The sequence below is a fragment of the Camelus dromedarius genome, chromosome 3 (genome assembly GCF_036321535.1).
Source record: "Camelus dromedarius isolate mCamDro1 chromosome 3, mCamDro1.pat, whole genome shotgun sequence".
Taxonomy (NCBI): domain Eukaryota; kingdom Metazoa; phylum Chordata; class Mammalia; order Artiodactyla; family Camelidae; genus Camelus; species Camelus dromedarius.
In genome coordinates this window covers 77447610-77473562 of record NC_087438.1, presented here as the reverse complement: position 1 = coordinate 77473562, position 25953 = coordinate 77447610, and the positions used below count along the sequence as shown (strand labels likewise).

The window sequence follows — 25953 nt, the reverse complement described above, 5'->3', positions numbered from 1 at the left end:
CTTTGCAGTAACTCATCCAAGGGAACGGACCTGGTAGTATACAGTCCACTTTAAGGATGAGAAAACTAAGGTTTAAACTGGTTAAAAAGTTGCCCAAGCTCAAATAGCAGGAACATGGCAGAACCAAAACCTTCACCCACATCCTTGGGGTTTTTCTGACACATCACTGGCTCCTAAACAGAGACAGAAGTCAGAGAAGATAGAAAAGAAAGAGTGGGAAAGAAGCTAAAAAAAAGAAAAGAAAAGAAAGGGGGGAACAGGGCAAGGTAAAATAATGTGATAGAGGAAAAAGGGAGGCGAGAGAAGAGAGGAGTTGAGGTGTAAGTAGAGACACTGAGGGGAAAATAAGGACATTCTGTCATCTTAGATGTTATACCACAAAACTGTGCTCCAACGTCTATCTAGTTATAAAAAGGGAAGGAAAAACTATTTTCTCAAACCTCAAAACCTGGAGAACTGTAGGTATCCACACAGACTATGAACATGGTAAAAAAAAAAAAAAAAACTGAAGTGAAAGGAAATAAAAAAAGACATTAACAATTCCCCCAACAAAGGAGGCTGAAGCCCCTCGTGCTGTCGGAAACTCCTGTGCAACGAAACCCCGCAATCAACACACAACCCTCACTCACCTGGCCTCGTCAGCTCTGGACCCAAAGCTGACAGAGTGGGGGTTTATCTGCAGTTATATTTTTCTAAAATTGAATCTAAACAGTAATCCTTGTTTCTATATGAGCCTTTCAGAGTTGGTGCAGGTTATGAATTTTTCTTCATGGTTGTTAAAAGCTACAGTTGCTGCTTTGGATAAAGGTGATTGATGAACATTGTCTTATTAATTTCTGTTTCTCCTCACACAAAATGAGAGATGTTTAAATTGTTATCCATGGGAACGACAAAGCAGCTTAAGCTCCAATGGGGACACATTGTGGGAAAAAAACAGTATTTACAAAGAGTGGTCTCAAACCTAACAGGAGAGACTTCCTTATGTTAAACAAACAAACAAAAACAACAATAGCAAAACCAGCAAGAAGGAGTGGCACAGGGAACAGCATCCCAGAGACCACACTGGGTCTCCAGAAAGTGAACCAGACTCTGTCCAGAGTTCCACTGGACACATCATGGGCTTCAAAACAGTGTCTGAAATGCAAATCTGCACAGTCTTTGCCCCTCCACCCCAGGCTGCAGCTCCCACAGGGACACAGGAAAGCAGGGTTGTTGGGTGCAGGCTCTGGTTTCCAAAGTGATGAAGCATCCGGGGCTGAATTTAGAGACCTCGCTGGCAGGAGGTAGAGGATCAGCATGTACAGGATTCACTTTGCCCCATTCTAGGGTTACCATTGCCTTTGATAAAAGCACAAAGGACACTGCTGTGTGCCCGGTTGAGTCACACTGACCACCAAGATGAGGAAGGACAACTGAGGTTGAAGAGATTCATCCTCCCCCTCACCAAGAAGTCTTCTGCACAAACAGAAAGTCAGACATCGTTAGACAACCTTTCATCACAGACACGAGATATATTGGGACCATGAGCAGAGCAGCCGTATAAATATTCGGGCCCATGTATCCCAAGGTAGAATGAGTGGGTTCTGGCAAAATTTTAAAGGCTAACAATGGGATGGAGAGGTTAGTGGTAGCACTGTGAAATGGGTACTTGGTACCCAGGGACAGTGTAATGGGTTGCACCATCCTTCTCTGCACACTGTACCTACACTAGGGTTTTCAGGAATGGGGATTAGAACTGGGCAACATATTTCTTCCTCTGCCCACTTTTAGCTATGCCCCTGAGAGCTAGACCTCATCTTCTGCAGACACAGGCAACTTGTATAACCCTGGGCAATATTTCTGCAGGTAAAAGAAATGACTTTGAAAGCCTTTGCGTAGTATGTTTTGAAAGTGATTTCTCATTAATAGCCTTACAAAGACATTAGCATGTAAACATTCAGAACCACCATCATTCTAAAGTACGCTACTTACACAGCACAAAGAAAGGCAGTCTAAGACATTGTTCACGGACTTAGGGTTGGGGGGACTCTGGAAGGAGAAAACACCTACAAGGAATACTGAAGCCAGTGCCACTAGATCAGCCATGAGCTATTTGAGAATTTGTGGGCAACCTTTAAATAATGTCTCATTTAGATAGCAAATGTCACTGTGAGCACTTCGGGCCCTACAAGACACTGTGTTTAAACAGGCTACCTTCTGAGGATAGAGCATCTGTGAGCACAACTTAGAATACACCAAGCAAAGCAAAGGTATTTGCTAAGATACTGGCTTGATCAATAAGGACAGATTGGAAGGGGTTGTTTGATTTGTGTTGTTTGTGCAGGAGCACAGAATTTTCAGAATGGGAAGAGGGTACCTGAGGGAGAGCTAACCCCTACACTTGGGTTTTTATAGATGAAGAAACTGAAATCATTTCCTTGAGAAAGCTGTCATAATGTGCTGAGATCTCACTTCTATCTAGTGCGATTCCAGCCCCTAAGAAGGCTGCAGGCAGAAAGATTTCCTAAGAAAATGGTCCACTCTTACAATGCTGTCTGGGCTGTTATTACACACTTTATAGTTGGGGAGGGAGGCCGATTCAATGTGTGCCAAGCACAAGGGCTGTGAGCATTAAAGAAGGAGATTATCTCATCCAACTTCCTCATTTTACAGAGGAGAAAAAGACCCAGAAAAAGAAAGCAGCCACGCCAGAGTCCACATCAGATGAAAAAGGATTTCCCAACAGTCCAGTACTGATGTTTTCTAGGCCAGATATTTCTTTGTTGGGGGGTGCTGTCCTGTGCACTGCAATATGTTTAACAGCATCCCTTGCCAGCAGCAATCCCCCAACCAATCGTGACAGCCAAAAGTACCCCAAACATTGCCAAATGTCCTCAGAGAACAGAGAGAAGAAAAAATTGTCCCCCAATGAGAACCACTGGGTTAGAAGTTGGCCTACCCAGTAACAAAATCCCTCTCCTCCCCAAGCCGGTGCTCCTTCACCACGTGATTACTTGTTTTCAAATAAATATTCCAGAACTAGGAAGAACTGATTAATATATTAATCCATCCCTAATACTGATTACTTGTCAAACGATGTTATTAACAAGCTCTTAAGAACAAGCCTTAAAAATATGAACTAACTGCATTTACCCATCTAACTGTGTGCCTGATGAGTATAAATGCGTATTTGCATGTATCTATACATAAGGCTGAAACTTGATACTGTGAGTGTCTCGTTTTGGGCTTGGGTAAAGTGTAGGGATGTCATGTTAAAAGATACTTCACTGAGAAATTCCTCTACAAATGGTAAAATTTCTTACCACCCTCACAAATTCACTGCACATTGTACCTAAGCACAGATCATCATTTTTTTTAATTAAGAAGAAGGGACCTCACAATCAAATTGTTTAATCATCTTACTATGAAGATAACAAATTCAGTTCAAAGAGCTGAGGTCTCCTAAAATAGTGCTTTAAAATCGTGCCAGATTCCCTCTTAAACACAGATGAGAAAAATCAAGCATAAAAGTTAACAGGACATACATCTTCTACAACCAGTGGCAGCTCCGATTTCAGAGTTCCACTTTAACTGCGATATTCCAACATTACCTGTTCCTCTTTTTCCGGTGTTCTCTATTGGAATTTTCCGATTCACTACCGCTGCTTGTGTTACAGCGCGAGCGCGACCTGGAAACAAAACAAGGGCAAAAGGAAAAACCCACGTTTATGACAAATGAAAAATTTCTGAAAGGTTCATGTCGGTTCTTTGGAACTCATTTTGCAGTAAAATTACCAATCCAAAGCTAAGTAGCTGCCTTAGCTCTCTCCCAGTCAGCGCTCCTCAGCTCAGCCAGGCAGCTGAATGTCCACAGAAACATGAAAGCAGATTAAAGCCAATGTCACCACGCACCCAGAAAGGACCAGGGCATCAGGCATTTCCAACAGAACTCTGATATGGAAAAGCTACAAGCCCCTTGGGCTGGACTAAACATGGACACAAAGCCGTCAAACCCCTACACCTCCACGGGGAGATGCAGAGTTTATTTCCCCTCCCCTTGAATTTGTGCTGGTCCGGTGACTGATTTTACCAACAGAAAGAGGTGGAAGGGATACTCCGCCAGTTCCAGGACTATCTCTTAACTGGACTGGTAGCTTCTCTTTCCTCACAGCTACCTAGGTTAGCCGGTGCAGAGACCACGGAGATAGAGAGAGAGGTCCCAGGCCACCAGCCATTCTGCCAGAGACTAGCCAGACCAGCTAAAGAAGTACCTGATCAATCAACAGAATTATACGAGATACAAGTTCTGGGAAGTTTTAATGTAGCAGCAGATAACAGAGACTGCTCCTCTGAGACACAAAGGAAAAAAAAGAAATCCTAAGGATTTTAAAGAAAGGAAGACAGTGAACCAGTTGAAGCCAAAATTGTTATTTAGAAATTATATAAAATGTTAGAAAAATTGTAATACTCTAAAAGCAGCCACTAATTAAAAAAACATTTCCCAAGTGCTAATCTGCTAAAACTTCCTCTGTCTCCCTGGACCCTCCCTCCATTTTGTGGTTACCTCCTCCTTTGCTTTAGATCTGAGTCTTCACCACTGTTATGGGCTTTCCTATAAAAAAACAAATAAATGAAAACATTAAGGAGAATAGAAAATTATCAACTGGCTGAAGGAAGCACACCAAAATGAGTTTCACTTCAGTTAATTCATATCTATTATGTAGTCATCCATTCACCAAACATTTCACACACAGGTGCCCAGCCCTACAACAGGTCCCAGAAACATAACACAAACTGGCCTCAAGAAGCCAGCAATCTAGCGGGGGCTATGAACAGTCCATAAATATCAATGCGCAGCACATCTGTTACGTTCCATTCATCCAGTGATGGAGTTCAGCTGTCGTTCCTAGATCTGCAATTGAAACCGAGAACTAACCTGATTAGGCCTGACAAATCCAACCCGCCTTGCTTGCTTCTAGTTGATTTTAAACTAAATGCCTACTAGCTTCCTTATACCTAACACCTCTGACACATGGGTCACTGCAGTAATGGTGGTGTAAGTTGTTTTTCAGGAACTTGTTAGTTCTTGCGCAGTGCAGACCAGGTGAGACCAATGACCATTCAAACAGGCCTGTGTGAGTGTCCTATGGACAACATTTTGACATCGGAGGGCCCCAAACTCCACCCTCAGAACATGCTAACTCTGCCATTTCCTGAACACACATCCTATAAAAAGCCATGAAGCACAACTATGCTTGCACAGAACATCAATTACCTCACTTTTCTTACCTCCAATCACCTTTCCCCATGCCTGGGACCACCCTGCCTCTTTATCCCATAAATATCCCTCAGCCCTGTCTTTGGGGAGGCAGATTTAAGATGTGTTCTCCCATCACCTTGCTGTTTCTCTGCTACAAACGCTGGCATCTCAGCATTTGACTTGCTACAAGTTGGGCAAACAAACCCAGTTTTGAGGGCAGGCCCTCAAAAGGTGGCTGAGCAGTGTTCGATGGAGTCACACAGAAGAGCGTATTAGCTACACTGCAAATCCACGTTCATGACCTCAAGTGGACTGACAACACAAGCCAGCAGCCCCACCACCTTTCTCTGATCTAAGGACTCTCAGTTTCTGTAAAGCAGTTTCAAACTCTTTTTACCTTGCAACCCTCTGACCCTCTGTAGTACTACTTCAGCAGATGACTTTGTGTTCTCCTTCCAAAGGGAAAAGCAGCCACCAGATGGGAACTTATTCATTTTCCTGTTACCAAAAATAAAACTTACCAACATGTCCCTCTCTTATTTACGGAATTGTCCTTCAACTAAGGTCAGCCCCTTCACCTGTGTTGTGTGGGTCCCATCACCTCTTATCTATTCAATGACTGTCATTAATGACCCTCTTATCTCTTACATATATTCAACTTGTCCTTAGGGCAAATTCTTTTACCAGCTTTTCACATTCTCGGGTCTCTCCTATTCAAACACACCTACTTTGACTCCAGATTCCCCACGATTTTCCCCAGTCTCTCCTGTCTTCCTCAGAGCCACACTTTTTGAGAGAGGTGTCTATACCCTTTGTCTCCATTTCCTTACCCTCTGTTATATGTGCCTTTGCACTCTGGTCAGGACATACAGGCTCTTTAATGTCACCATCACTACTTGCGTTCTTCCATTTTCCAACATAATCACATCAAATAACATTGGTACGTCCCTGTCTTTACACCACATCTTTGAATAACTACTCAATATAGACACAATTATATAATTATCATTCATAGATGATCTAAATAGTGTTTCAGGGACACAATTCCATTCTTATATAGATTTAATTTTTCTTAGAGATGGTAACTGCCTAGTTTTCTATTATCTATCAGATGCTTAGTTAGCCTGGTGCTTGTCACTACTTCATCCAAACTCCGAGAGAGCTGCAAAACCCCTCCTGAGATGGATGAATACTCAAGTGATCTGCAAGTTCCATCTACATCCCTCCTGGAGCCCTCTGCCCTTCTGCTCACATCTGGACAGTCTGCTGTCTAATACTTCTGTATGAATATCACTTTGATGAACTCCCTTCACCGTGAGCCAAGGAATTCCTTTTGCTTCTCTGTATGATGGATCCCGTATTTCCAGGTCTCATGGCCTCTTGTCTTGGTTTTTGGTGGAACTTATCTTCCAGTTGTTGACAGAGAAAATGTGCACGGCAAGTATAATTTTTTTTTTTTGAGAGCTGAATTTCTGAAAATGTCTTTATTCTACACATATAATTACAGTTTATCTGGATATAGACTCCTAAACTGAAAATAATCTTCCTTCAGCATTTGAAGGCAATGCCTCATTATCTTCTTCCCCTACTTTTGCTGTTAAGCAGCCAAATGCCATGATTCTAATTTGTGACCATTTGTGCATGGACTTTTTTTTCTCTTTCAGTTTCCTCCCTGACTCCAAGTTTTAAAAATTCTCTTTAAATCTGTAACGTTTTGACATTAAATGAAGAATTAGATTTTTCAATCTATTATGCCAAATGCTCAGTGGGTTCTCTCCATAAAGTTAAATAATTCCATTCTGGGGTATTTTCTTGTACTATTTCCTTAATAATTTCCTCTCCTGCAATTTTTGAATTTTTTTTCCCTTGGAAATTTCATCAGTCAGATATTTGATAACCACGTTTGATCATTTTCAAATCTTATTTCCATATATTTGTTTTGTTTTGCTTCTACTTTGGGGAAGAGTTCCTTAGCTTTATCTTCCAAATTGTCTATTGATTATTTAAAATTCTACCCTATCCATTTAAAATCTAAGAATTCTTATTCACTCTTCCCTTTCACTATCAAAGTTTTCATTTTTCTAAAGATAATAATTATAAATTTTAGAAATTTTTCAGTTTCTTGTATTGTCTCTATCTCCTGTGAGTTCCCCCCACATACTCTCTAATTGTTGGCTTCAGTCCCTGTCTTTCCAAAGACAAGCTATCCTCAAACGCCAGGTGATTACAGCTCTCTTCATTTAAACATGAGGCACTAAAAAGTCTGGGAACCCCCGGATGGTGTGGTGCATGTTAACTGATGGCTTCACTGCAATCTGGAACAAAGTAATGTGGGTAATTTCAAGCATTTCATTGGAGGATCCTTTGAAAGTTGGTATCTGTAGGTCTTTTCTCTTGTATCTGTCCATATCTTACAGTGAGATTCCCTAATCTCATGCCTGGGAGACATAAGCCTGGTTTCCAGCATTCTGAGAATGAAGAGAAAAGGGAGCTACTCGGTAAGCAGATTTTTCACTCTCTTGATTTTTCACATGGACACAATTTCTCTGTTTTACAAAGTAATCCTCTTCAATGAAGGCAAATAAATGCTAGCTTCTCACAGCTCTGTCACTGGCTTCTTAGCATTCTACCTATACTATCTTCTCCAGACAGCCTCATATCTATTTCATATTTCAACTAACATCTTTAAGAAATTTACATTTCAGTCCAGATGGCTAATCCAGCACCTGACTTATATCAAACAATCCATGTAAATCCCACACATGGACATCTCAAGGGTATCACAAATTCAACATATCAACAACCAAACTCAGAGTTACCGTTCTTGAGCCTGTTACGTCCAGGTGAGTTTTACTTTGATACATCACACCTCAATCCCTAAAACTGCACAAGCCTGGATTTCATTCTTGACATCTGTCACTCCTTTACCCCTCATTTTGATCCTTCCAGTCCCATTGCTTCTACCTCCTAAAGGGTCTCAAAACCATCCACTTCCTTCTATCTCCACATCACAACCTTGGCCCAAGCTCCCACTCTCTTTCACCAGGACTCATATGATAGCCTGATGCCTGCTCTTATTTCCTCTACTACCCTCTTCTGCCTTTTCTCCACAGGACAATAAGGATCATCTTCACACAACATAAATGCAGTTGTGTTATCACCCCATTATAACAACCAAAATCCTCAACAAGGCCCAGGTGTCCTTTGAGGTCTGGCCCCATCTTTCTCTCAAGCTCATTTCTAACACATTTCCGTTCACTCAGTGCTTGAGCAACACTGACCTTTCACCCTTGCCACAAACGCTCCTGGCTCCCTTCCATTGGAAGGCCCCTGCACACGCTAGCCCTTCAACCTGGAATGATTTTTCCTCTCTCTGCCTGCTCTGTATCTCAGAGCCCAGTTCAGGCATCCAACCTCAAGGAACATTTCCTAACCTCCTTGACTCAAGGACTCAGCAACACTTCCCTTAGTAGTGCTGGTTACACAGGTGTTTGATTTGTAAAAATTTATCACACTTATATTTACGATGTGTGGCCTTTTCTGAAGGCATGTTAGGTTTCAATAACAAGTTCTTATAAATCCCTATAAGCGCCATATTAACTCCGCTCCCCCTACCCCCCAAGGATATAGGAAAGTTACAACTGCACATGCATTTGTGTGATTCGTGTATTTCTTCCCCAGAATGTAAGCTCCCAAAGGTCAGGGACGTTCTCTAGTGCTGTTTAACACAGTGCCTGCCATAAAGTAGGCACCCAATAAACATTTTCAAGTGTGAAAATGGACAGAGGTGAAAATAAATTGTACCATCAGTAAGTAGGCTAGCTTTCTTCTTCCAGAAATGTTTAAACAAGCAGGCTTTAGGGGCTCCATGAACCTTGAAAAATTATATGAAAATTCATATGTGTATTTAATTATGTGCTTTTCCCCTCTAGGGAATGAATCCAACATTTCATCAGATTCTCAGAGAGTTTCATCACCCAAAAAGGTTAAGGACCAATGTTCTAGACTTGGCCAGAATTTAATAGATTTATCCATCTAATGACAAACAACTGGCAAAATATGAAATTTTGATGTTTTGCATTATCTCGGCCATTCACTGCAAAATAGAATTTCTTTATGAATAAATGTAAGCCCTTGAGAGTCTTCCACGGTGATGACAAATCTCGGTTTTAAATGTCAGAGTTGATCCAGCTACCCAGGGATTTGTGCCCAGGGGCAAGGTAAATATGTGTGAAGACAGAACAAGACTGAGAAGGACAGGGACAATTGCAGGACATTCAGAGTGGAAAGAAACAAAGAATGAGCTGTGGTTCTTTATGCCAACACGCTGCAATGTCTAGTCTCCTCAAAACACACACGCCCAATCAGAGACCTTGCAAGTACCACACAGAGCCAGATGGAAGGCCCTGGTGCTCAGACAAAAAGCTTTCCTTCCCTGTAGAATCAAAATAGTCTTTCCCCTGGATGATGCTAATGAAAGGATCCTGTATCACTCATCACAGTTACTTCTCTAGATTACACAGGAAACCAGCAGAAAATGTACTGTAATATACAAGTCATTAAATCTGGATTTGGGAATATGTGTGCTCCAAACTATTTCAACAATTAGTTTGGAGGAAAAAATGTAAATTTTGATCATGTAAAAAGTTGATAAATTCATTTTCAAACATACTAAAATCAAAATGACCATCTGCTCAATGTGTGCAATTATTTTATTTAGGGAAAGCTGACAAAGTACACTAATAATTCAGGATGAAAAACTTTAAAAACCTATCTATTTAACAATAATCATACAGTGCCAAAAATCTCAATATATTTAGCGATTCCCACTACCCACATGCCCTTGACACACACATACACACAAATGCACTTTAAAGTGTTTCCCAGTGATGTTGCCTTGGTTTTAAGTCTTGTCCAAGTGGACCCGATGGTTGGTAGGGAAGGAGGGCAGAAAATCTTTCCCTGCCTTATTCAAATGATGGCTCATTATCCCTGCCTTTTTCAGATGGACAGACCTGACTCTAAGTTCCAGATGTGTCATAAGGAACAGTTACCATTTTCTCCCCAAGCCTCAGTTTTCTCATCTGAAAAAGTGAGGTAATAATGCTGGGCTAGGTATTTTCCATCGGCCCCAGCCCCATCCAGACCTATCTATAATCTCCCCTCTACTACCAAGACTAGAAGCCTGAAAATGACATTTTCCTGGACTCCTTGCCTCTTAGGAGCTTAGGTAGGATTTGAAGGCAGGAGAAAAGGGGAAGCAATTTTGCTTCTGGCATTACCTGTGACACCTACCATTACACTCCTTAAAAGTGGGGGTTCCACAGCGTTAGCTGTGCTGGTGGCATCTCTGGCAGTGGCAGCAAGAGTCCTTTATACAGTGGCGGTGCCCTTGGCAGTGACAGCAGCAAGCACAGGCTCACGGGGGCCAGCTCAAAGGTGGAAGCAGCCTCAGGTTTCTGGGTAACACCCCCTTCTCTCCTCTTACCCCATGGGCAGCACAGCGTCCAGATGGCAGACCTGCACCCCTCTCTGCCTGTTGCTCCTTCAGTCCTGCTCACACTTGTGCACCAATCCCCGCATTAATCCCTCTCTGCTGGAAAGGCCTAGTGATGGAATGACACATATGCCAACTTCCATGTTGTCATCATAAGGACTAAGTGAGAGAATACCTAGCAAGTAATTTGCTCAATACTTGGAACATGGTTAAGTGCCAACTATTTTTCCATTATTCTATCTAATCACTGTTGGTCTTGATCTCCCTCCCCCTTCTCAGTCCTACTAGGTGAAGGTGATGACCTTTCCCTCCTTAACCATCAAAGGGTATCAGTGAAGCTGGACCTGGTTTGAGAAAGTCGGGGATTGAGACTCTGGGAAACTAGCAGAAGTAGAAGGAATCAGACAGGGATGGACCAGTAAGTGAACAAGGCAGAGGAAAAAGAAGGGCTTCTGCTTTCTAAATCCACAGTGCACACAAAAAGAATCTTAATGGTTATCTGAGAACACAGCCTGGGAATTATAAGTCATTGATAAAATACCACTTACGCAGGCACCCAAAGTACAACACAGTCTCCCACCATGTAGAAATGAGATGAATTTCATTGGTAAGTCATTTCTAGGTCTTACTCTCTGAATTTCTCATATTGCCCAACCCGCTCTGCAGAGAGTCCCAAACTTCTAGATAATGGACTTTTTTCTTATATTAAGTACATACACACAAATATAATCACACAAACAATGTGACCTGCTGGGTAAAATGTAACAGGATTCAATTTTCTCTGTTCTTTGAAAGGGTTTTTACTTAAGTTTAAGCAACAATATCAGTCTTGAGAGCAAAGCACTCAGCCTCAGCTAAGAGGTCTCTAAATATAATTTTGTGTTTTCAAGTTAAAGCATTTAAAATTTTAATATACTAATGCATATCATTAATATATATTATTATACACTATATATACACTACATATTACACTATATTATATACACTACATATTACACACAGTATATAAAATATATTCTTGAAATATATCATATACATTTTAAAATTTAGTCTTAATCACAATAAAGAGAGCAAGTTCCCATCAATTTAAAAAAATTTTTTTCTTTTAATTAAATTCCTTTTTGGGAGGGAGGTAATTAAGGTTTATTTATTTATTTTTTAAAGTAAGTACTAGGGATTGAACCCAGGACCTTGTGCATGCTAAGCACGCAGTCTACCACTGAGGTATACCCTCACCTCCATCAATATTTTACAAAATTATTCTCTGAAACTCTGGCTATTTAAGAGAAATGGTTCAGGATCCCTGGCTTATTTTACCTCAGAAAAACAAAACCTAAGCTCTCTGTTATTGTGGGGTGACCAAGGGTCATGATGTTATGAGAATAATGTGTGATAAAAAAGTGACTGGGGTCCAGAGCTTCTGGTGAAAATTAAAAGCTGAGGGCTGTCCAGCTTACCTCCTCCTTGTGGGCTGTAGAGAGTCATTGTCACTCCCACAGGAGGGATTTCGGCGGCGTGTGTAGGGGAACTTCGGGGACTTCGTGCGATCGTTGGGAGAGTTGTAGAGTCCGCTGGAAAGGAAGAGGAATGGTCAAGGACGCCTGTAGAGGGCCTGGAGGAGCTATCACCCTCACCCGATCTAGGGAAGTGTTCGTAACTGCACGTTAGGTACTTTCAGGGGATACTGGATCGGGGCTTACGGTTCTCTTGGCTAACAAGACTTACTGAAAGAAAAGAGAGGTAAGATCTGATAAAACAAATCATAAAAGTCACTATTTTGCAGGAATGGGTTTGTCTCACTGGCTTTCAAAAGTAAGAAATGAACACACACAAATGATGACAATAATAACAACAATTTGAATGTAGGACAAACCTACCATATGCAGGTGCTGACTGAGTTGAGGGTTTTATATTCATTACCTCAGCTTAGCTTCCTATCAGTCCTAATCACTGAAGTACGATTATTAGGCCCATTTAACAGAAAAGAAAATAGAAAGATAGAATGTTTAATTCAGTGACCAAGTGGTAGAGCTAGAATCTGACCGCTGGGTGGTCATACCTGGAACCACTATAACTGCACAGCCAATAAGTCACCATGTGGGTCTGTTACTGTCATAGTAGCTGTGAACAAAAGAAACTAAACATACCTATGTTTCCAGGAATAAAGGTATTCTAGAATCATTATTTATCAGCTATAGTTTTCAACTATATTTTGACATTTTTACAAGAACAATTATCACTAATATGTCATTAAGCATTTTCAGAAACATATTCTTTTATCCTAAGCCATCCTAATGACCTTTCAAGCAGTTTCTTCATATACACAAGTTTTCCCTTCTGTCTGCCCGGGAGAAAGTTTCACATTAGGACACATCCTGTTGATTTCTACAGAAGTTCTCTGTCACGCCGATTTAGGAATCTGACTGCCTTGTCCACAGTTAGTCCTCAGCAGCCACAAAGCAGTTGGAGTCCATTATTTAACGAGCTCCCATTGCTGACCCCTTTAATACTGTTCCTTTTCATAAAAACAATGATTCTCTTTACCTCTGGGGGCCATTTTCTTCCCACGGTGCATGAGATTTGCTTCTTTGGGTATCAGGGCTGTTTTCATTCTTTGCTTTCTTAAAGCTTTAGTTAAAAAAAAAAGTTTGGAAAATTAACTAGAAAATAAAAGGAAGTTAATTCACCTACTTATTTCCTTAGTCAAATTATTTAACAAATGTTTAATGCGTGTGCTTTTGTTTATATCTGGGACTCATTCCAGAAAGAATATAAAGCGGCTGCCCTTGAAAAAAAAAAAAAAAGTTTCCCACAGTACTTTGGGGTCTCTTTTCCCTTTCGTTCTTTCTAGTTTTACTGCTATAAGTCAACCAGAAGCCAGGTCATCAACTGTTAAGAAACTTTCTAAAAAGTCCACCTGCAGAATACGAAGAAAGGGCAACCATCAAGCCAAGAAAAGAAAGCTGAGGTGAGGACAGCTGGAGTACCCGGGCTCGTGAGGCTGGCTCCTCTTTTCAGCAGTGGGCAGAGACCGCTGGCTCTGGACCTGGGTCTGCATCTGTGCAGGCTGGTCAGCTCTGGGCAGGGTCGGGCTACCCAAAATGACCTTCCCTGCCCCCAGCTTCCGCCATATCTTGGCTTCATCCTACCAAACCAGAACGACTTTCAAATGCTATTTCCTGACTGGGTATCATCTTTCTGCCCTAAGAATGTAAATATAACTGAGTTGTTATTCAACTCCAATAAATTGTTTTAGAAACACACGGGAGACACGAGGAAGGGATTCATCAGAAGCCTTCCATCACCAGAGGAGGAGGGGAAGTGTGTCACCTCCTATTTCCCCAGGAGTCTCTGCTTCAAAAAAGTGCTACTTAACTCCTAATCCATTTTTAACCCCAGCTTTTTGAGGAATCCTCTATGTAACTATCTGGAAATATGGTCATAGCAGAGTTCTTTCTAACAGCCAAGAAAGAAAAGAGAGAAAATGACAGGGTTATTTCAAAAAAAGAAAATAAACTTAATACTCTAGCATACCATATCATACAGGAATTAATAAAATATAAGCCTAAAAAATAGCAATTTGACAAAGGCACATAACACAGCATTAGCAGATAATAGGTAGGTTTTATATATGAGTGATACATTATTCTTTTAAAGGTTAAAAAACAGTGGGAAGATCGAATTTCCAATGTAAAAGCTTACTTTTGAGATGAGAAAATGTAAATATGATAGATATTTATTACAACAGCAGAGAGTTTGTGTGTGTTTAATAAATCAGAAAGAAAAAGAGAAAAGGGAGACTGAGAAATGCAATAGGGAGATGAAAGGGGAATTGCGAGAGGAGGCAAAAGTCAAAGAATAATGAAATCCTGGGGGGCAAATTAATTGCATTCACCTACTAAGCTCTTTCTCATCCAGAGCTTGAGTGGGAAAATTTGGCAGCCCTTCAGGTATCCATCCTATCAGTAAGAACGCAGTCTCGAAGGAGACTGAATTCCTTCTGTACATTCTAAAAAGGCTCAGGATCTGAATTTCATGGAAGATTACTGTTCTTATGTCGGACTTACCATAAGCACATCCTGTACATATAGATTAAGCTGACTCTCCTGCCATAGCTGTGAGGCTGACTAAAGGAAGCACGGTAAGCGAAAGTGTGTGCAAAGGCAAAGAATTTGTCATTTCAAAAAGAGAATCTGTACGGGAAGCATCCTGTAACTAAACAAAAGGGGATGTAGGCAAAAACTTGGGGGAAAACACTGACCTCTGAAGAGCCTCCCACCTTGGAATTATTTTGCTAAGAAACCACAAACTATATTCTTCCAAGTAGCAACAATCCAAATGAACGAAAACACCATTATTTACTAACGAAAGATGGAGGCGATGATCTAAGAAGTCTTTTGAGGTCACACATTTCTGACAGCTCGGACTTTGCCACGATGTGTGCAGAACAGTCACTATAGAGAAACTAAGCCCATGAAAGCTGCTCATTGTATGTCTAACATGCTGCTCTGGGAACATAATTGGAGATAGGGAAAAATGACGCTGCAACAGTGTCTTAACAGAGAACAAGGCTGATCTTTCAGGGAAAAAACTCATGTAACATATGAAGAGAAAGTCTTTCCCCTGGGGAATGCTACTGGGAAAACAGATGCAGGGGACCATGACGCCTCACTATACATATGCAATCATTGCCTTCTGAAACCTTACGCCTCTAAATGCTATAAACCCTCTTTCTAGGGCCACACTTCAGTGCACTGCTGTAATGAACACAGTACATTAAACATGAATATTACCTCCTTTACTTCTCAAGTCCCTTTGAGTTAGTCCATCATAGCACACCATTTTACAAGTCACATGGAATTTCCACTTTGCTGCCGACCCGCAGACTACCTGGGACTTCCTCATGCTGACATTAGGAGCACCTCCTTCAAATGAGAGAGGCATGTCCCCATGTTTCAGATTTCACTGGCATTTTAAAGTATTCTTTGGCCCACAGACTACTTAGGTCAAAAATATTAGTTGATTATCAAAGTGAAAAGATTATTAACCCTGCCAACAGGAAAAATCACTTCTGTGACAGCATATAGTGGTGTGTCCTTTCACTTAACTGACTGACCTTTTTATCGGTGAAGGTGCGATAATTTTAGTTGTTCCTTCATTTTCTCCATTTTCCATGTTCTCTGTTACCCGATTTATGCTGTTTGAGCCTAGCAGCAGAGTGGGGAAGAGACCAGCGGAGAAGAAAGGGAAGGAAAGAGTGGTCAGAAAAACACAAAGAAGAAAAAAAAATGTTAGTGCAATTTCAGGGACATCATGGCACACTGTATTGATAAATTATAATTCTAAATATATAATGAACTGCCCAATAAATATGAGGCACTATTTTCTGAAATGTACTAAGCTCCCAACATAACAATGTCCAAGGGGGTCTAGGCTATGGTACCATTTTAAAATGGGAACTTTTGGGACTTAAAGAGTTAACTAAGTCCCCATATCACAGATGTTCTTTACTTTAGACTGTTAAAATAAGAATCTAAGATATTTAGCACTATTACATTGGAATGTAAGCCATTCCAATCAGTCTTTGATAACTATGTTGTGAAAAAGTTACTGTGTCTTGGCATGCCATGATAGTCTTTATTCTAAATTAAATCTCCTCCAAATATTTCAAACCTGAAAATGTCCTAATTCATAATGCAAACGGCAGAAAGAGAGTAATATAGATGTGATTTGTATCACTCATATACAAAAAAAGTTTTCAAGTGTGTTTTTTTAATGCAAACATCCCTAAAAGTGTAAAAATGACTTTTAAAAAGCTGTTATTCCACAGATTTGCATACATGCTAGATGGACCAGCAGAGGGAGCCCCCAGCAGACACAATGTTGCAAATCATGCTCCAAATAAAGTGAAGTGGCTAGGTTCATCCAGGAAGTCTGGATCCCATTCTTGGGGCAGAGGCTGATAAGTCTGCAGGGGGAGATGCATGGGCACTGATGACAACTCTACTCTTCCCAAGTGGCATGCTCCCTCACTCTGGGAGGTACACAGGAAATCAGGAGGGGATGCCCAAAGTCCTTGCTCAATTAACCATGTGGCACGCAGGTGCGTCTCCCTCAGCACAGTTCAAGCCCCTTCAATCCAAAGTGTAATTACCATGAATGGTTCTCGAGTCAAGAGATGAGTTTGTAGTACTAATAAGAGCTAATATTTATTGAGCACTTACTATGTGTTGGGTGCTGTCCCAAGTAATTCCTGTCTATTTACTCAGATAACCCTCAAAATAATCCTATAATATAGATACTAATATTATATCCACTTTTAAAGGTAAGAAAAACAGGACTTTCCCAAGGTCCCCCAGCTCATGAGTGGGGGGCCAGCTTTGAAACCGAGTAGTCTGGCTCCTAAGACTTAGCTCTAAACCACCATGATACACGGCCTTCCATGACCATCTGTGTCCCATCCTCAAAAGTAGGTCTAAATTAAGGGTCCACTCGGAGAAACAGACTCTTCAGAAGATAAGTGGATAGAATATCCAATGAGGAGAACATTTAATAGTGAACTAAAAGAAGAATTTTCTTTCAAAGGCAGCCAACACTGAAAGACAACAAGACAAACATATGAGCACCCCAAATTTGGCAATTCCCTCCAGGACATTTGGAGGCAGGCTTGGCTACTCATCAGGAATGATAAACATTAATGAATGCACCTTGGATACAGAAAGCAAGCAGCAGTTTCAAATGAGAGTTCCAAAAACTATTACTATGTAGAATTTGACATGGATTCAATATCTGAACTTTGGTCCTATTTTGGAACCCTGAAATGAAAATGTGAACTTGAAGGTATGTGTTGTCAAAGGTAAGCTCATACGGGGCAACACGCAGAATCCAGGCATTAGAAAAGAGTAACATTGGGGTGTATGGGAAATTTCACCAGGTAAGACAAATGGGACATGACCAATGACCTTGAACTACCCCATGTGCTATCAGACGTCAGAGTGGCCAGTCACTGTCTACTTCGCCATAACCCTTAATAAAAATCACAAAGACAGATTCCCCAAATTGCAGGCACAGATTTGAGACGGAGCTGCTTCTCAAAAGTGGAACTCCATGTGGAACGGGCCTGGGACAGTGGCAGGAGTGATTAATTTATTTGTGCCCCAGACAGCAGATGTGCCCCAACATCAGGATTTTTAATTGGTCTGAATAAATATGTTTTAAATGTGGTATTGTTCTCATCAGGTATTACTCATTTATAATATCAGAGATCTCTGTTTCGCAGGCTGGGGGAAGGAAGGAGCACAGATATCCAGTGGCAGTGACAGCAGCGGAAGAAGCACGGAGTGAGAGTGAGCATCACTGTTCACCGAAGCCCTGTGCAAACAGCTTGAGAAGAAGCCTGAGTTTGCTCCGAGTCTCATCTCTTTAGACTGACCAGTCCTGTCTTAGTCTCACAACCTCGGGGAGACTGAGGCCACTTAATCACTGTCACCTAGTTTCATTCCAAAGCTTCCAAAAAGTTAATAACCAGGTAGACCAAAAACTGAGGAATATTTTAAAATAGAAAAATTTCAAACTGTATATGCCATATGTATTTGCTTAAAGAAACCAACATCTGGTTATTCACCATATTCAAATCATAATTTTTGAAACCAAACACTAAATCTATGGTTTTCCCAAAGAATTTCAGGGAAAATATAAATCACATACATGCTCTCTCTCGGACACTCACAAACACTATAACCAGGCTTCTTCAAAATAACTGTTAGATACACAAGACTATTTTACTAATATATTAGTCATGTAACACTCATATACACATTATAAGTAGATAAGGTATTGTCAGTAATATATTTAATTCATGGTTCCTTTATATTCTGAACGGTGGACTACTAACCAAAAGACCTCTTTATGTGTATTTTCCTCCTCTATAAGTATGTGAATTGGACAAGCCTGAGTGTAAAAGCCTTACTAGGAAAACACACTATAAGTAGAAAAGCTACTTACAAACCTTAACTTCCTGGGAGCACTTTGAAGTATCCATTCATATAACATTCATATCCTAACTATAAATTACTCTTTTTTATTTCATGAATGTAGGGTTCTTTAAAAGCTCTAATTAGGCAATCTGTATTAGCTTTCCTTATGTTACTAAATTCGCCCTTAAAAGTAGTAACTACACTTTTAAAACACTGTATTTTAAACATTGTCCTAATGGGGTCAAATTAGTGAGATTTTTTTCATCCTACTACCATGTAAGAAGAAAGCTAAGCAATTAAATAAACCTAGGTTGCATACTGCTTACTGAAATCTGCAAAGGTGAGAGAGATGGTTATGCGTTATCTAGGTTTAGCGACTTTGCATTCTGCTGACATGCACTAACTGCTTTCCTTTTCCATACTTTCCCTCCCCTCACCGTACCACCTTCCAGAACCATCCCTCCTACATTAGCCCAGATTCTTGGACTATAGAAGAGGTTACCTGACAAAACCCATCACACCAAAGGGCTCGTGTCTTCATGTATTAATTGGCCACAGAAGAGGTCCATTTCAAAGAGAAAAAGGAGAAGCCAAACATTAACTAAAATAATTAGCTGATAACAATGGAATTTCAGGCATGGCTCCAGGAGATATTCTGAAGCCGGAGAAATCGTTTTTCCCCATTTTTTTTTTCATTGTAAATTATAACAGACCACCAGAAAAGAATGTAACATACATATATGAACAGTTTAAAGAATTATTATAAAGTGAACAGCTATTTAACCACTATTCACGGCAAGAAATAAAACACTGAGGGCAATTTTCCTATGCTCCACAAATCACTCCATCTAGGACAACTCTCTTTTAGATAAGGCCAAACAGCTGTTTTCTCTCTAAAATACCGAGAAACATGAATTATTATGTATATATTTCATAAAACAGTTGTAGTATATATAACAAAATTATTAAAAATTTAAAAATTAATAAAACTGAATAAGGCCCCAAAATCTTTAAAAAAAATGAAGGACATATCACTGGGCCCCACCCCCATGACTGTCAGCACAGTGTCATACACATGGTAGGTACTCAGTGCAGGTCTATTATTATCTCCTATTTTTTCCACTCTAAGGGAAAATTCAGGATAATGATGTTATGTTTAAAAAGTGTCAAAACTAAGGCAAAAATATCTGGATATGGTAGTATGGGAAATGTGGAACCAGAGGAAACGCAGCCATATCCTACAAGACTGGGCTACTTCTTAGAGCTTTAAAAGCAGTCTTCTGCCATAGTGTGCTACTCTTTTAAATGAGAGCCGCAGATAATAACAAAGGTCAGTTACTGACTTACGGTTACTAAGGCTCCTCTGTACTTTATTTTAGGTAAAATAATATATTAATCTAGCAAGACCATTTAGAATTAGGAGCATATAATTCACTTTACCTATTGTTCACATTAAAAAGACAAAGGGCTTTATTTCAAGACGCTAGTCATATTTGCAAGAATAAGTTTATTGGGGACTGCCAAAGTTTATTAAGAGCCAAATCCAGCTCATGACCCGTGATCATTTTTGTCTTTGGACGTTTAGACACTAATACGGGCTCACACAATATCCTATCAGTTAGGCAGCACTGCAGTGCCAGCATCCAATGCTCCATTGCCTCATTTGTTCATTTTTTAACACCCTCTATGCAAATGACTCCAGCCTGTGTGCACCAGACCATTACGAGGCTATGGTGTGGTTTGGCTCTGTTCACGTTTGAGTGCCCTCATCTTAAGTGACCCTCGCCCTCCGTTCAGGAAGAGTGGCTGTCAGAAACAGAATCAATTTTCCCAGGACCTATTTAGCTACTTGATCTTCAAAGTCATCCCTGTGATGTCAAGATTTCAAAATGTGGTGATGAATCCACATGGATGTTCAATTACAAGAACACTTTGCATTTAAATAGTATTATGAGTCTCACAAAATTCATAGCTCAGTTTGACACTTGTCATCCTTAAGTTAAATCTTTGATGCCACTTAAATGTGGCCATTGCTTTGAATTTACAGCATAGGCATAGAGGATGAATGTGTGACATTAAATTAAAAAAAAAATGTATTTGGCAAGTGAGAATGACTCATTCTGTTCTATGGGGAAAAGGACAAATAGCCAGTAAGTAAGTCCAGATTGTAATACATACATGATTTCACTTAAAAACTCTCAAATATGATACATTTGTAAACTTTTACGCTAAATTTTATCCACTTATTCACATTTTCTTTTCTGATCTAAATTTTAAAAAACTACACTTGACACTTAGAAAAATAATCAGGACAGAGTTTAACTATTCCCTATACAACAGATTATTAGGTTTCAGTAAAGACAACCTGATGTTCTCTTATCTGACCCAGAATGACTGATCAGAAGAAATGTGATATTCATGAATTAAGAATGAGCTAATAACTGGAAATAAATTTTAGCTCTTGTTCGCACACTGATAGTACGAAGCCATTTTGCATTGGTTTTACTAACTTTAGACTGAGTACTGTGGGGAAAATGGCAAATGAAAGAGCAAATTAGCAAAATAAAACATATATTCTAACACCACCAATTACAGTCAGACAGTAAAATGGCCAAGGAAACCTCATGTATCTTTTATCCTATCATCATGGAAGGCTTTATATTTGGCAAAACAGACACGCATTAAATCAAGTAAAATGAAATTAAATTTCGAAACACATGATTTGAAAAATAAAGGTATTTCAGTGTCTAGTGGCTAATTCTTTAAAGTTCAAATGCCTGATATTGGCCCATTTATCCCAAAGAGGCAGCCAGCCCTCTGTTTTCTTAAGTGTTTCTGTATTCAAAAGTTCCAAGGGTGGTATTTAAAAACAGTTACCTCTTTACCACAAACATACAGAAGACACTGATTTTGCAACATGTCAACTGCATGATCAAACAAGGTATTTTGCTAAAAAGCTGGAGGGAAGATCAAGAGTGGGTGTGGATGAGAAAGATGCTAGGAAAATACATCTATGCATGAAAGATCCCTTCCTTGGTTGGTCTGCTTCCAATTTCTTCTGCCCTGACCCAGCACTCTCCTGGATCCCCCTGCTTTCCTCATCACCAAAATGGTCAATCCGGGAGCATGAGAGGTGAAGACACTTGAAGAGGACACTTGGTCCTCTGCCCGGCCTACAGAGGCACATGCACTGAGAGGTGGTCATGAATATCCTTCCTTGAGGGTCAGAATGGTGGGTTTACTAACAAAAAAAGGTTCTTCTGAGCATCTGTTTACACCCTTAGAGTGCAACAAGAGGCTCTACTCTCTGAAGAGCTTGTGATCTACTCCTGTGTATGCTGGAGGGGCTGCCAGACGCAGTGACAGCAGAGGGACCCTGATCTCTCCTTTCCGCCCTCCAAGGGCCAGTGTGAATGGTTCAAAGGTAGGTGCTGGCATTGGGCCTAGGAGGGTGAAAGGAGAGATGGGTGCCCCTACCTGTGAACAGATGGCTGGAATCAAGAGGTGTGGCAACTCTCTTAGACACTAAGTTTTTCTTCCTGTGATATCAGGTCACAGTCTGAGGGAAGACAGTTAAGTAAATGCCCACATCCTGTCTTGGTCCTGCTCTTGCACTCCCCGCAACAATCCTTCCCCAAACAGGGCCACGCTATTCAGAGCAACATTCAGCAAACCATCTCCAATCTCCTTCTCTCAAGCCCCACATTTATGGTTAGCTGGTCTAGGGCAGGTGGACAGTTCCGTACCTGACCTAAGGTTGGTCCTGTTTCAGAGGAGTGTGCTAGACCACTGATTAACAGACTTGATGTAACTGTAGTAGTATAAAGTACATACAAATACAATACAAATAATCGTACGTTAAAGATTGCTTTAAAAAGGCAAAAGTGGGAAAATTTTTACCTTCCTCTGCTTCCATATTTGAGCTCATATCTAGGAGGCCTTTACTCAGTGTTCTTTAAACTTTTTACACAAGTGCTCACTAAAAGAATTTGAAAGATAATGTACCTCAGTGCATGCTTCTAAGATAATACCTAACATTTTGCATCAAAATTTCAAATAGTACCAAAGGATATCATTTGCAGCATATAGTAAATATTGACATTTTTAACTGTTTCATGACTCTCTTAATATATCCAATGTAATAAAATACCATAAAAATTTGATACCTACAGCCCCTGACTTTAAAAATACATGAAATGAGTTTAGCAGTTAGAAATTTCATAGCATTCTTTTTTCTCCTTGTAGTTGCAATTCAGTTACAACTCCTCTGCAAAAATCTCTCCCAAAGTAATACGATTTATGCTTGAGAGTTTTTATTCTCCACTCTATCTTACTTCTGTGACAAAAAAAAAAAAAAAAAACCAGAAGTAAAGTAAAAGTTTTATTTCCCAAAACCACAAAGCTCTACTAGGTAAAAATTTTTTCTGAACCAAGTTATCATTACAATTATTAACAGCATATTGTTAGGATACCATATTAATGTTGGTAAATAATTACTAAATGTAAGAAGTAAATTTTTATTGAAAAGTAATTCTTAATGAGATGAACAGATGTTTTCCCAATTATTACATGATTTCCCAGTTATCATACCCATTCAGAAATATTATTTTGTGCTAAAATGAAACAATCTAGCAACAATTCTATTCTTATTTTCATTTGGATAGATTTTCACTGCTAAGAAACCCTGTTCACATTAGTGGAAGTTTATATAAAGTATTCTGCTATAAAGACATCACCAGTGCCCGAAAGAACTTCAAAGAGTTACACATAGACATATAACTCTAAAAGTAGGATAGTGATATGTTATCTAAAAGTATTTCACATTTTCTATCAGGGGGCAAATCAATCAGGTCCTCTATCAATTTTGTGGAAAGTCAAAATAAGAAAATGACAGACAAGGATGTGTCACTTGATAATTGAGGTCATTTGACTTTCCCAAGACCAGCTGAGAAGGTTTAACATTTAAGGACAGAGCAGAATACCAGAATCCCAGATGGGGAACAAGTCTATCTTTCTTTTGGAAAGTGGGGAAACATCCTTTGGGAAGGGGCAGGCTGGAGAAAATCTCCAGCAAGTCCAAGTCTATCACAGGCAGACTCCTCCCAGGTAAGGGAATCTGGAAACTGATTCTATCAAAGCTGCCTGGACCCACATAGGAACCCTTAGGGAAGCCCCCCTGCATCCCCTCCCCACCAGGGGTTGCAGTCTCAGTTTGAGGCCATCTGCCCTAATCCACCAGTTCTTCAAAATCCACTTCCTGCACAACAGCATCATGGATTACACCTTTAGCCATAAGCAAACTATCCATCTGGATGCTCACAACTCCTTCAGTGCTCTACTCCATGGCGACACCTGACACACGCTGCCCGCATTTCAGTATGTCTTTTATCTCTCCAGCCTGACAAAGTTGTTAAGCATACAAGTCACACAAACCTGGATGTGCTTCTCAGCTCTGCCAATTTACCCACTGTGTGGTCTTGGACACATTATTAAACCTCTTTGGATCTTAGTTTGTCCTCTGTAAAATGGAGATATCACCAACTACTTTTACAGCAGATATGAAGATTACACTAGATAATTCATAGAAAGCGCTTCCTACAGTGCTTGGCATTTAGTAAGTGCTAAACAACTGCTGTTTTCTTTTTATATGATGAAGTTCCTCTAGATCAAGGGTCAAGTTTTACTCATTCTCCACACTCCATTGAATAGGGTCTGCAATGGGTGTTTTTTCCAACACCATCAAGCAATTCTTCAATTCTCAGCAGACACTGACTGGGTATCCTGCAATTTAACTCTATTCTGACACTACATACCTGGAGATAGTGTCAGATGCCACAGGTGAAAGGCTCAGCCCCACAAGACTGCCCCCACTTTAGATACCTGTTGCAAGTGCAGGCTGTCACCCATGCTTCTGATCAACCAGCTATAGAGCAGAGGGTCCCACGACCCGCTCCTCAGGTTCAATTCATTTGCTAAAGCAGCTCACAGGACCCAGAGAAACAGTTATTTACTAGATTGCTGGTTTATTATATGTAAAAGGATGTAACTCAGGAACAGCCAGATAGAAGAGATGCAGAGCATGGAAACGGGCACAGACCTTCCTTGATCCGAGCACACCACTCTTTTCACATCTAGATCCATGTGTTCACCAACCCCTCGGGACCCTGTCCTTTTTGGGTTCTTACGGAGGTTTTATTTCATTATGCAGGCATGATTGATGAAATTACTGGCCGTTGGTGATTGATTCAACCTCCAGTCCCTCTCCCCTTCCCAGAAATCAGGGGATGGGACTTAAGTTTCCAACCCTCCCGTCAAGGTCTGTTCTCCTGGCAACCAGCACTACCCCTCCCACTCCTCCCCTCTCTTGTTAGGGGCTTTCCAGAAGTCACTTCATTAACATAAACTCAGGTGTGATGAAAAGGGGCTTGTTATGAGTAACAAAAGATGCTCCTTCCACCTTTGTGGCTCTTACCACTTAGGAAATTCCAAGAGTTTTAGGAGCTCTGTCCCAGAAATGGGGATAAGGGCCAAATGTTTATTTACTATAAATTACAATATCACAGGTCTTATGCCAAAGAGGTGCTCAGTAAATTCTTGTTGAATGAGAAAGGAAAGGAGAAAAAAAAAGTGTCATTTACAGTAACTCACTAAAACTATGATATTTAATTTGAAAATACAATACGCCTTTAACTTTGCTTGCTTTTTTTAATTTTGGTAGCTATGCATGGAATGCTGAACACTCCCAGGAAGAGTGGAAACATTAACTTTCTAGAAAAAATCTAAGCAGCTTGCCATATATTAAGATGTTTTTTACAGAACGAAAATAAACATCAGCTTCTAGGCGGAATAAGAAAGGGAGTGAACAAAGGAAGACAGCCTTGAACAAATACATACCGGACTCTGCGATCTATCTATCAACAGGTGTGAGAGCTATTATGTCACTGTCTTTTCCAGACATTCCTCACAGTGCCTAGTTATTCTCACCAGATGCCCTCCAGGTTCCAGAACTTGCTACACTTGCAAATCTTTTCACCTCTATGGACCCCAGTTTCCTTGCCTACAACACAAAGTGATTGACCTCAACTTCATCTAATCCAAGGACGGTGAGTCTCCTTTGAAACAAAGCACGCTGTGACCTGATCTACAATGCAACCTCCTACACCTCAACCCCGCGCTGAAATGTACAGATACGAGTGTGTCTTATCTCCCTCGCCTCAATGACTTGGGTTGTATCTGTTACA

The 25953-nt window shown here is 40.4% G+C and overlaps 1 protein-coding gene across 3 annotated transcripts in view; it reads right to left on the bottom strand.

The window, feature by feature from the left end:
* Nucleotides 1-25953, bottom strand: part of EPB41L4A (erythrocyte membrane protein band 4.1 like 4A) — a 217768-nt gene that overhangs the window by 27215 nt on the left and 164600 nt on the right. For 2 of the 3 annotated variants that reach the window (XM_010987509.3, XM_010987510.3), the window contains exons 13-17: nucleotides 15853-15943; nucleotides 13281-13364; nucleotides 12194-12307; nucleotides 4544-4591; nucleotides 3591-3668 (exon numbers count right to left, since the gene is read on the bottom strand). In XM_010987509.3, the coding sequence (XP_010985811.1) occupies nucleotides 3591-3668; nucleotides 4544-4591; nucleotides 12194-12307; nucleotides 13281-13364; nucleotides 15853-15943 (415 nt within the window). The remainder of the gene's footprint in view (nucleotides 1-3590; nucleotides 3669-4543; nucleotides 4592-12193; nucleotides 12308-13280; nucleotides 13365-15852; nucleotides 15944-25953) is intronic. The other variant, XM_064483177.1, reaches the window with a different exon arrangement.